This window comes from Ranitomeya imitator, chromosome 9, assembly GCF_032444005.1.
Source record: "Ranitomeya imitator isolate aRanImi1 chromosome 9, aRanImi1.pri, whole genome shotgun sequence".
NCBI classification, from domain to species: Eukaryota; Metazoa; Chordata; class Amphibia; order Anura; family Dendrobatidae; genus Ranitomeya; species Ranitomeya imitator.
In genome coordinates, this window is record NC_091290.1 from 9,149,273 (window position 1) to 9,162,325 (window position 13,053).

The 13,053-nt window shown below is 48.9% G+C and overlaps 1 protein-coding gene across 8 annotated transcripts in view; it reads right to left on the minus strand.

Moving 5' to 3' along the window:
* DGKZ (diacylglycerol kinase zeta) overlaps positions 1–13,053 on the minus strand; it is a 172,992-nt gene that overhangs the window by 14,760 nt on the left and 145,179 nt on the right. For 6 of the 8 annotated variants that reach the window (XM_069740305.1, XM_069740308.1, XM_069740307.1 and 3 more), the window contains 8 exons: positions 11,202–11,313; positions 10,377–10,576; positions 9,916–10,016; positions 8,008–8,087; positions 6,286–6,330; positions 5,343–5,412; positions 4,265–4,305; positions 3,599–3,876 (listed from right to left, as the gene is read on the minus strand). In XM_069740305.1, coding sequence (XP_069596406.1) covers positions 3,599–3,876; positions 4,265–4,305; positions 5,343–5,412; positions 6,286–6,330; positions 8,008–8,087; positions 9,916–10,016; positions 10,377–10,576; positions 11,202–11,313 — 927 coding nt within the window. The remainder of the gene's footprint in view (positions 1–3,598; positions 3,877–4,264; positions 4,306–5,342; positions 5,413–6,285; positions 6,331–8,007; positions 8,088–9,915; positions 10,017–10,376; positions 10,577–11,201; positions 11,314–13,053) is intronic. The other 2 variants (XM_069740304.1, XM_069740303.1) reach the window with 1 other exon arrangement.

Genomic DNA, 13,053 nt, shown 5'->3' on the forward strand with positions numbered 1-13,053 from the left:
AGGAGAGTAAGCTGCTGCCAGACACCTTTGGCGGCTGCTCTTTTCCAGGGGAATTAAAAGATTTTCACGTTTTCTGCTGGGATAGAAAATGCTCCGAGTCGGAGCAGAGAACTGCTACAAAGTTGGAAATGCCCCCATTTCGGGATATTTAGTCCTTTACATTATTTAGGGGTTGTCCCCCTGTATTCTGCCCTGTTGGAATCTGGGACAACTAGCCGTACAGACCCCACTGATGCATAACGGGGAATGACAAATGCATTCAGGGTATGTGCACACGTTGCGGATTCTCTGCGGATCCGCAGTGTTTTTTGCAGTGCAGAAACGCTGCAGATCTGCAATTGATTTACAGTACAATGTAAATCAATAAGAAAAAAAATGTTGTGCACACTTTGCGGAAAATCCGCTGCGGAAATGCTGCGGTTTAAAAGATGTAGCATGTCACTTCTTTTTTGTGAATCTGCAGCGTTTTTGTACCCATTCCATTATAGAAAACCGCAGGGGTAAAAAACGCAGCAAATCCGCAAGAAAAACGCAGCAAAAACGCACAAAAAACGCTGCGGAACCACAGGTGCGTTTTCTGCCAGGAGAGGCAGAATCCGCACCAGAAATTCCTAAGCCTAATCCGCAACGTGTGCACATAGCCTTACTGGGCACACACACAGCGCCCACTGCCCCTCTTAGCTGCTCAACCCTGCTCCTCCAAAACCAGCTTCTCCACCATGACAGAAGATCAGCTCTCCACCCTCCTGTCAAGATCACACCTCACCACCTGCACGCTTGACCCGCTCCCATCCCACCTCATCCCTAACCTTTCCACGGTCTTCATCCCAACCCTAACGCACCTCTTCAACCTCTCACTCACAACAGGTGTCTTTCCCTCATCCTTCAAGCATGCCAAGATCACACCCATCCTCAAAAAGCCCTCCCTCGACCCATCCTCTGTGTCTAGCTATCGCCCGATATCTCTTCTCCCTTATGCCTCCAAATTGCTGGAGCAACACGTCCATCTTGAACTGTCCTCCCACTTCTCCTCCTGCTCCCTCTTTGATCGGTTACAATCAGGCTTCCGTTCCCATCACTCAACTGAAACTGCCCTAACTAAAGTCACCAATGACCTACTAACTGCCAGGAGCAAGCGACACTACTCTGTCCTCCTTCTCCTGGACTTGTCTTCTGCCTTTGACACTGTAGACCACTCCCTTTTGCTACAAATCCTCTCATCCCTTGGCATCACAGACTTGGCCCTTTCCTGGATCTCGTCATATCTGACAGACCGAACATTCAGTGTCTCCCTCCCCCACACCACCTCCTCACTTCGCCCCTTGTCAGTCGGTGTTCCTCAAGGCTCTGTTCTAGGACCCCTACTCTTCTCCATCTACACTTTCGGCCTGGGACAGCTCATAGAATCCCACGGTATGCAGTACCATCTCTACGCTGACGACACGCAGATCTACCTCTCCGGACCTGACCTCTCCTCCTTGCTTACCAAAATCCCGCACTGTCTGTCTGCCATTTCAGCCTTCTTTTCTGCTCGCTTTCTACAACTGAACATGGACAAAACAGAATTCATCATCTTTCCCCCATCTCACTCTACCCCTCCACCAGACCTATCCATCAATGTCAATGGCTGCTCACTATCCCCAGTCCCACACGCCCGGTGCCTCGGGGTGATCCTCGACTCTGCCCTCTCTTTCAAGCCACATATCCAAGCCCTTGCCTCCTCCTGTCGTCTCAAACTCAAAAATATTTCCCGGATCCGTGTTTTCCTTGACCGCAACACTGCAAAAACGCTAGTGCATGCCCTTATCATCTCCCGCCTCGACTACTGCAACCTCCTACTCTCTGGACTCCCCTCTAGCACTCTGGCACCACTCCAATCCATCCTACACTCTGCTGCCCGACTAATCCACCTGTCCCCCCGCTATTCCCCAGCCTCTCCCCTGTGTCAAGCCCTTCACTGGCTTCCTATCGCCCAGAGACTCCAGTTCAAAACCCTCACACTGACATACAAAGCCATCCACAACCTGTCTCCTCCATACATCTGTGACATGGTCTCCCGGTACCTACCTACACGCGACCTCCGGTCCTCCCAAGACCTCCTTCTCTACTCCCCTCTCATCTCTTCTTCCCATAACCGCATCCAAGACTTCTCCCGTGCTTCCCCCATACTCTGGAACTCTCTACCCCAACACATCAGACTTGCGCCTACCATAGAAACCTTCAAAAAGAACCTGAAGACTCATCTCTTCCGACAAGCCTACAGCCTGCAGTGATCCTCAACCTACTGAACAGCCGCACAGCCAGCTCTTCCCTCTCCTAGTGTATCCTCACCCACCCCCTGCAGACTGTGAGCCCTCGCGGGCAGGGTCCTCCCTCCTTATGTACTCGTGTGCCTTGTTATCTGCTCATGTTTAATGTATTTGTCTATATTTGCCCCGTATTCACATGTAAAGCGCCATGGAATAAATGGCGCTATAAAAATGTATAATAATAATAATAATACTGCCTATCCAGAGGGTAGGAGATAAATGTGCAATGGTTGAGGGTACAAATACTGGACCCCCACTGATCTCATGGGTAGGAGTCCCCAAACTCCACTGTGTGAACGCAACAGTAGTGAGTATGTGTGACCACTGCGCCATTAACTTTTATTGGGCTATATAAGATATCTGTTCCACAAAGTCCCACAATGGTGAATGATATGGTGGTGATGCATGATCACTACCCCTCTATTCACTTAGAGAGCTTTCGGACTCCCTGCTTTTTTTTATGATACATGGGGGTCCCAGTAGTTGGACCCCCAACAATCACACAATGGAGACAAATATAAGTACTGAAAAAAAGACAAAATGAACAATTATTTATTGGGTTCTGGGAGCGCTGCTGATAACATTTATTTCAGACATTAAAGCACCTAGAAAGTTGTCAGCCAGGCTGCCTTAAAACCCCCAAAACCTTAGAGGGCGATGTATCCCAAATGTACTACCCTCCTCTGTGAACCTCGTCCTATCTGCACTCTGATATAATGTGGGCATCGCAGTGCAAAAAAGAAGTCACACCGGGCCTGATAATTAGAGAAGGTGGTGGGATGCGTCAGCTAGCAGGGGGTTCGCAGGGCTCAGGGGCATCAACCATCAACATGACTGATGTACCACGGTCCTGCACATCCCTTTGCTTTGCCATATCTCCATTTTGTGGAAATAAATACCGTATATTAGTTTTAGAATGAAGCACTGAAGAATGCACTGGGCACTCATCTTATTCTTTGTCCCAGTCCTTGGCTGATAAAACAAACAAAAAAAATCTGCCTTTTCATAGTATTAGAAGCCCCGTGTGCTGCACTGAACACAATCCTATAAAACTTGGTTTATTATTGACTTTTACTAGGATTTATGTTTTATGATTGGGTAGAGATGTACGTAAGGCCAAGGAGCAGGCGGAGGAGATGCAGACACTCATGATAAGACCTAGCCGAGAGGTATGTGAAGGTTAGATATATGTCTGCAGGTAGATGGCAGTGACAGTGACAAACCTAACAAAATTATAAGATGCCACTTGACATGTTTTGTGTAGTTAGTGTCATCGAGCCACAACATACCTATGTCCAGATGACACTTCCATTTTGGTCAAGGAGCCATTGCTACTCGCCCTGCCCAGACAAGCAGATCCTGGCTGATGATCAGAAACAGCAGGGGAGTCCAGTGGAGAGGATGGTGGTTGTAGTGGAAACTGGAAATGCTGGCTAGTTGAGTTTGCAGTGTGGTCCTTGGAGTCCGGCATTGCGGGGGAAGTGCCCACGGACTGTGTAATGATCAGCTCCGGGTCCAGGACATAGAGCTCGTCCTGGCAGATCTCCAGCACATAGTTCAAGTGTTCCTATAAAGACACAAACACGTAGGAGAAGCAGAAAAACACGGACACGGAGGTGCGGTGTATCAGGCCCCTCACTGAGAAAAGTGATATAGCCGCTGAATAAATCAGAAGCAACATCTACCAAATTAACTTTTCCCAGTGATGGGGCTGATCAACCGTAACAAAAAATATGAAAAATAAAAAAAAAATCATATCTTTTTCTTGAAAAAAAGAAAAGAATAGTCCTGAATCCTAAGGCTACCGACATCTGTCATGTGGAGCTATATGTGCATCCTCCATGGCTGAGCATCGAAAACTAGGTCTGGAGATAACGCCGTCCCGGAGTCCTACATAATGATAGGCCGACAACTCCTGCTTCTGAGAAATCACAGACACGACATCTCCACGTTACCTGTGCGCGGTCGATCCTATAGAAGCGATCAGCGGTGGTGGCTGGCGGGAGGAAGGGGCAGACACACGATTACTTTATAGTGTTAAAAAGGGCATAAAACACATGAAAATGCATCTCTATGTGTAGATAAACTACGACGTGTAATCTGCATAAAATGGGCCACCCTGCATCACTTACGGTATCTATGAAGAATTAAAGCATGCAGTTTCTCCAGAGCTGCATTCACAATTCTGTTTGCAGCCCATGGGAATCAATCAGCAAGTTTGCCTTCGGACACATTGCTAACAGCTTATTACAGCTGATCCTATAGATCCATATACATTAGATGAAAGGTGGAGGATCTCATCAATTTCAGAGCGTTCAGCCAATCATCTGATGTATGCGGCCGCCAGCTTGCCCTCAAAGAGGATGTTGTGGTGAGAAGGATCCGGCGGTCTATGCCATCACTGGAGTCTGACAGCAGCTTTCTCCCCTTTCCACCCCCTGAAGACTCAGCGTTTGTCTGATGGCTCTCGTGTGTACGGCCACCTTTAGATTACAGGAGGGCGCCACATATAACGACGACATTCCCCATAATGCAAATCACCAGCGCAAGATCTGTGCACATACTGAGCCGGGAGGGAATCCCGGGAACTTTCATCTCTGTCGCTCGCAGAATTGTGAATACAGCTCTGAAATATACTGATCCCGATTTACAACCTATATTAAAGGTAAAAGCTATGCTCCCCTTAGGGCGACATTTTTGAAAAAGATTTTGCATGTATTTTTGGCCAAAAATAAAATATATATAGATATATACTGTATATATATATAAATATATTTATTAACAAAAAAGCTGCTCCGTTTAGCCTCTATGTACCATAAAACATAGTGACATTCCTAGCCGAATCCGCCAGACACAGCGGCCTCCGATGGCTCCTGAGCGATCAGCTAACCTCCGTTCTGAATTGACAAATGAATACATTCCAATTGAAAAATCTCATTTTAGCCAAATATACAGGCAACATAAAGTGACCCCAGCGGAGCCATTAGGGGATGTGTCTGTGTGTGATAATGCACGGATATACGAGGCACTCACAATCCAAGAAGCACCATTTGGGAGAGAGTTTCTGCGAGGACACGGTCTGAGGTCGGCTCGTTCCATCCTCCTGAAGAATCAAAAACAAGTGTGTCATAAGAGCGCAGCCCCGGTAGCTTTCTCTATAGGACGGTCACCCGTATATAAGGGGGTCCCGAGAAGATGCCAACATGAACGGCTGATTGGTATGATGACCATAGACTGGGAATCGGACAGACGGGGACACAGACTGCACGAAAACGGACAGCTGCAATATCAGCGGAAGCATCTTGTAACGGGACCATCCAGAAATTATACTTAGGACTGATAATATCAGATCGGTGGGGATCCGGCAGCCGACAGTCCAACCGATCAGTTATCAGCAGCGGCAAGTAAACCAGGTCCGGTACTGGAACAGCACAGCGCCACACTGAGTAGTGGCTGTTCTCAGTACTGCAGCTCAGATCCCAGTCTCTTCAATAGGAGAGCGGCCACTACACGGTGCACTGAGCTGCGCTGTTCCTGTTCTGCATAATATGTGCATCAGGACCCTACATACATCCGATTAGGGGAGGACTGAGTCTTGGACTTCCACTGATCCATATAGAAGACCTGCAATTGTGTAAGGTCTGGTATTGCAAGTGAGCAGGGTTGGCTGCAAAACCGTGCAAAACCTAGCCCAAGAGTGGCGCCATATAAAATAAAAGCAGACCACCATTCCCAGCCTTCTAATCCATGCACCAAGCAGAATTATGAATGCAGCTCTGGGTTTTACAACAGACTTTCTTTGAAGGTCTGATGTAAGATGTAACCGTATAGCTAAGTAAATGATCGTATCCTCTAACAATAAGGAAAGTCCAAGTACTGGGGGGGGGGGAATAAAGGCATGCAGACAGCACTAGCCACGTCTAGTCACACACAACACGTGTACACAATGCACGACATGGCGCACAGCTCCACACACCTTCAGGTCGAGACGCTGCAAGATTGTGGGGTACTCGGGAAAGTCCTGGGAACAGAAAGTGATGTCGCCTTAACCCTCAGAGTCCGGACAGGACAACCTGGAGCAATCTTATCAATCTTTACATCTGCTTTCAGATGATCAACTACAGATGTAGCAGAGCTGAATTCACAGATTGCGGGGCACGGTGGGCGCATAGTGTCGGTGCATATGGTAGCAGCTCTGGGGCTATAGGTAAACCGATAACTTCATGCAATAAAGCAAATAATCAGACTTTTGGGGGTACATACAGGGGGTTATGGGAAGCCCAATAGTCTGAAAGACAACGCTTAAAGTTCCTCAAAGTCTTTTTTTTTTTTTTTTTTTTTTTTTAAAAATCTTCTTTTCAGGTAAAAAAGGAAAAAGTGTTTCCTTAGAAGAGCGATGGTTTCTATAGGGGTATTTCCGTGGATGTGAAGGAGAAGGTGTCGCTGCAGCCGGTTCCCCGTCGAGCGCTCGGGATTAGGCGCCAAATCAAATAAATCTAAATTCGTTTTGAGATGACCTCAGCGCTCAGGAGGGAGAGGGGGGATTGATGGCAGAAATAAAGTGGCGGCTTTGGGATTCTGCCACATAAAACAGCTCAGTCTGGAATAACGCGCAATACAAAGTATTTCCATGATGTCAACGTGTTCCGGAGCGACATGTGCGCAATTTGGGAAGCAGGAACCTGCGGCGGCGGCTCCCTGCAGGGGGTGACACGGAGCTTACGGGGAATACGTCATCCTGCAAAAGCAAGTGTGGTGTCCGGGAACACAGCGGAAAATCCAAAGACTGACAGCACAACTACAACCAGCCAGTCAGGGGATGATGGGAGTTGTATCACAGCAGGACACAAAGAAGCTGCAGTCTAGTGATGTAAGCAGAGGTCAGAGGCTTTACAGCTGCTGCGGAACAACAACTCCTAGCATGCCCGGACACTATGTTCTCTCCTGCAGAGACACCGCGCAATGCAAGTGTGCACACGCCGCTGACAAATGTGGCCCCTGTGGAGATCAGATGATAGTCTGTTATCAGGACCTTGGACCATTTTGCTGGGGAACACTGCAGGCGGCCAGGCATTACCCCTGACTGGTGGAGTAATAGGAAACGTAAGCAGCAGCAGTGGTGTCGGCAGTGGGTGTCATTGGTAATACATGAGGGAGGTAGTAGTACATGGGGGTAGTTGGTGCCGGCAGTTGAGAAGTGGTTGTAGTACTTGTAGTGTTTGTGTCTATGTGCTCCGATGTGCAGCCATCGCAATGTGCAACCACTGCTGTGAAATTACACTGGGCATAGAAGGGTCCTGCCATCGGCTGCACAATAAGTGCAATTTCTAGGCATTTTAGTTTGCTTTCCAGCAGAAGCCTCCTATATTACAGGAAGCCTGGTATATATGGACCCCAGCGACCCCTTCTCAGCCTCACGGTGAGATGAGAATCCAATAGGGATCAGTGTCATGGTGCAATCATTTGAGGGAGGATTCAGTACAAGCGGCACTTTTCTGACCTGTTGGAGACGATTAGACGCCCACACAAGCGCCTTTTGCAAACTCTAGATCCGGCCAATACATAGTTAAAATTTCTGAGGTCTCGGAGCCAAAAGCCTTGATGCCAACGTAGCGGTGCCCATATATACCCATCAATGCCTACTCCAGAGCGTACAGTAAATGCACGGCTGATTAGTGTGTGTACAGCGTGTCCTTACCTCCTGGAGCTGCTGTATGTGTACACGACACGTCTCAAGATCACTGTCTCCAGGGACCACAATAACTCCCAGTGGGAGAGCTGCAATCACCAAAAAGAGAGAATTATACAGAGGAAGAAAAGGAAGGGGCGGGTGGAATAAATAGGGGACAGCGGAGTGATGGTGGGGGTCCATGGTGAGGACAAAGGGGGCATAAAGAAGGGGGAAAGCACGGAAAATAAGAGGTCAACACACATTCTCCATGTAGCATATTGGAGGCATGATTAGAGGTATACAGGTATATTACACCACATTCTTATAGGCCTTAAAGTTGTTTCTCTTCATCATCTTAACGGCTAAAATTGAAAAGTGACTAACATTAAGCAACTTTGCAATTTACCGCTCATTAAAAATTCTCTCCGTTCCCAAGAAGAAAGATATTTTTAATTTTATAGTTTATTCCTTCTTGGCTAGATTCCTAGCCACCTTTGAAATCTAAAGGCAGTTGTCGATCTCCCATACAAGCAGCACAGTGATTGCGAGCACCGCCATGGAGGCTTGCGAGCTCCGCCAATGAGGCTTGTGAGCTCCGCCATGGAGGCTTGTGAGCTCCGCCATGGAGGCTTGCGAGCTTCCCCATGGAGGCTTGTGAGCTCCGCCATGGAGGCTTGTGAGCTCCGCCATGGAGGCTTGTGAGCTCCGCCATGGAGGCTTGCGAGCTCTGCCAATGAGGCTTGTGAGCTCCGCCATGGAGGCTTGCGAGCTCCGCCATGGAGGCTTGCGAGCTTCCCCATGGAGGCTTGCGAGCTTCCCCATGGTGGCTTGCGAGCTCCTGCATTGAGGCTTGCGAGCTCTGCCATGGGGGCTTGCGAGCTCCGCCATGGGGGCTTGTGAGCTCCGCCATGGGGGCTTGCGAGCTCTGACATGGGGGCTTGCGAGCTCTGCCATGGGGGCTTGCGAGATCTGCCATGGACGTTTGCGAGCTCTGCCATGGGGGCTTGCGAGATCTGCCATGGAGGCTTGCGAGCTCCGCCATGGAGGCTTGCGAGATCTGCCATGGAGGCTTGCGAGCTCCGCCATGGAGGCTTGCGAGCTCCGCCATGGAGGCTTGCGAGATCTGCCATGGAGGTTTGCGAGCTCCGCCATGGGGGCTTGCGAGATCTGCCATGGAGGCTTGCGAGCTCCGCCATGGAGGCTTGCGAGATCTGCCATGGGGGCTTGCGAGCTCTGCCATGGAGGCTTGCGAGCTCCGCCATGGAGGCTTGCGAGCTCCGCCATGGGGGCTTGCGAGATCTGCCATGGAGGCTTGCGAGCTCTGTAACGGAGCTTCCACACAGGTGCCGGAACTGTGTTCCGGGTCTAAATAGTCAATTTGAGAGGCAGGAGAACGATGTGCTCCTGAAAAGCAATCCAGGAAACAACCCTTTCCAAGATGGACTACCCCTGCACCGTGATGCCACATTACTAGGACAGGCAATCACTTATCCCCCTCTAATTTCAATAATAATGCCATGCACCCTTGACTGGTCCAATCCTCCATATTTCTATAGATATTTGGCCTGTGCCCCAATTCATCCAGCCCACCACATCCCACATGTAACCTGACGAGTGCATTCTCCATTTATTATACAGATATATCACGTCTGTGACCTGCGGCTTCTCTGTGATCTCAGCAGCTGTGGGATCTTCCACCTTCGTCTCATATACATTAGGTCACACTTTTTCATTGCTTCTGTTACCGAATACTGCGGGGATGAGGTCACAGCTCTCCGGCTATAGAGTTTTATGTGACCTCTCACGGCTCATAAATATAAACTGCACAGTAAATGGCTGCGTAAATTAATAATGAGCAGAGTTAATAAAACCCCCAACTCTTAAACGTCAGGTTTACAGCACGAGAATGGCAGGTTATGTACACGCGATACTCACAGGCTTCCCGCAGCTTCTCCTTGTCATAGTGCAAAGCCTCGTAGTCGTGCATGGAAATACGGCTGACGCGCAGACGCAATCTGTCCGGGACGGTCTGCTGACTGAAAGACAAATACGAAAGTTACAAGACCACATTACCGTCCAGGAAGGAAAGTAACTGCACTTCTGATAAGGCATCATGAGCGATCCCTTGTGTAAAAAGGAAGTGGAAAGGATTCTCTAAGGTTCATGGTTTTTCTCATCAGCACATTGAAAAAGTCAATGTGTGCAATGCCTAATCACAGGCTGCCAAAACCAGCACCTGCAAGGATGATGAGGGTGATGACCTCGCTGCCGCAGCACTCCACCTGCTACAGGAGAAGTAGCGCTGCTGTCATCATAGGGAGAACTGCTCATAATGCAATTCCCAAAAGCCTGAGCATAGCACCAATGTAACATATGCAACGTGCACCAATACTTACTCGTTCAGCGGAGTGACGGACGTCCGCCGCTTGGTTTTCTGTACGAGGTTGGCTTGGTTGCGCAGAGTGATCTTCACTACAGAGGGACCCAACTTGCACGGTTCACCGTCAACCTGCATGGGAATCGACTTGTACGTCCGTAACAGGACCTCCCGACACTGGTGCAGGCGCTCGCCGTGTCCTCCAACCTGGAGAGCAGCCTGCGGCACAGAGGATCACAAGGACGTGAGCGGCATAGCAAAGCTAATGAAGGAATAGGTCACAGTGTAAAGGCCGAAGATAGGACAGAACACAGTGTGTGTACAGACAGAGAAAGCAACTGTGTGGTCATGCTCCAAGATATACGGCAAAGCCAGAAAAGATGGCTTACACTGGGAAGTCATGAAACCTCCTGGGGTATGTCAGAGTATACTTATAGAAGTGTGCTGTGACTATATAGATTCAGAGGGTATTAATGCAATGATGCCTGGCATTACTAGAGAATGTGGATTACATAGGAGTGTTATATAGCGTAATGCACTGGCAGAATTATCTACTATACACATGCAGTGCAACGTCTGCCATCGCTGCAGCCAGGAGGACGGGCACATGAGCAGGAGGGCATGCAAGTGTTTCCATGTAAGACTGTGCTGCCACCTTGTGGAGACAACGTGTAATAGCCAGGAAGGATGGTCCTGCACCATTATATCAGGCACGGGCGCTACATTACACTACATGCGTGCAAGCTGCGACCTGAACGACGTGCTGAGAGTATAGATTAAAGGTCAAAAAAGGCACGAAGGAACAAACATAACAAGGTGACGGTCGCAGGGATATGTACAGTACCAATGATGCCATAGTGAAGCCAATCACTTCAATACATCCGTCATCATGCCTCTGAGGTTCAAAGTCATGGTGCTCACCAGGGTTGCCCCACGGCATAGTGCCAGCACAGTACCTAGACGGAGCAAAAAAACACCAAAACCAACAGACTGAGCGCAAATGTACAAAGCAGCAATTACCATACGACGTAAGAACAAGTGACGTCACGGAAAATCTGCTTCTGTCTAATCCCCCGGGACGTCACGGAAAATCCGCTTCTGTCTAACCCACCCAGGACGTCACAGAAAAAACGCTTCTGTCTATCCCCCGGGACGTCACGGAAAATCCGCTTCTGTCTAACCCACCCAGGATGTCACGGAAAATCCGCTTCTGTCTAACCCACCCAGGACGTCACAGAAAAACCGCTTCTGTCTAACCCACCGGGACGTCACGGAAAATCCGCTTCGGTCTAACTCACCCAGGACGTCACGGAAAATCTGCTTCTGTCTATCCCCCGGGATGGCACGGAAAAATTCGCTTCTGTCTAACCCACTGGGACGTCACGGAAAATCCGCTTCTGTCTAACCCACCCAGGACGTCACGGAAAATCCGCTTCTGTCTATCCCACCCAGGACGTCACGGAAAATCCGCTTCTGTCTATCCCCCGGGACGTCACGGAAAAATTCGCTTCTGTCTAACCCACCGGGACGTCACGGAAAATCCGCTTCTGTCTATCCCACAGGGACGGCACGGAAAATCCGCTTCGGTCTAACTCACCCAGGACGTCACGGAAAATCTGCTTCTGTCTATCCCCCGGGATGGCACGGAAAAATTCGCTTCTGTCTAACCCACTGGGACGTCACGGAAAATCCGCTTCTGTCTAACCCACCCAGGACGTCACGGAAAATCCGCTTCTGTCTATCCCCCGGGACGTCACGGAAAAATTCGCTTCTGTCTAACCCACCGGGTCGTCACGGAAAATCCGCTTCTGTCTAACCCACAGGGACGGCACGGAAAATCCGCTTCTGTCTAACCCACAGGGGCGGCACGGAAAATCCGCTTCTGTCTAACCCCCCGGGACGGCACGGAAAATCAGCTTCTGTCTATCCCACCGGGACGTCACGGAAAATCCGCTTCTGTTTATCCCACCCAGGACGTCACAGAAAATCCGCTTCTGTCTAACCCACAGGGACGTCACGGAAAATCCGCTTCTGTCTAACCCCCCGGGACATCACGGAAAATCCGCTTCTGTCTATTCCCCGGGACGGCACGGAAAATTTGCTTCTGTCTATTCCCCGGGACGGCACGGAAAATCCGCTTCTGTCTAACCCCCGGGAAGTCGTAACTGAAGACGCACACAGACACTTTGTGTTCTGCTTTTTAATTTCGACACTATATTCCAAGAGCCATAATAAGATGTTACTGATTTCCGGGATTAATAGAAACGCTCTGTTATTAGTATTCTCTGCACAGTATAAAGTTACTCTACGGATCGGTACGACTATGGCGATAATAAATAAATACTTTTTTTTATGTTTTCCTTCTATGGAACAAGAACAAATAAATCAAAAAACTTTAAATAAATAAATAGATTAAAATAAACAATTTGCTTCTGTTAAGTCTGCACAATGAAGTGGCTTTATAAATGGGTATGTATACATTTTGCAGGAGGAATTAGAGGAATTATTTGCCATTGTTTTGGTGCACAGGACTTTGTGAGCACTTATCTGTATGAAAAAAAAGTAAATACTTAACTCCTGGACTGGAGCTGTTCCTTCAATACTGGCCTTGTGTCTCTCAGTGAACATGTGACGGTGCTGTGTCATGGGACCACTGCAGTCAATCACAGGCTGCTGATCAGCAGCAGTCACTGGCG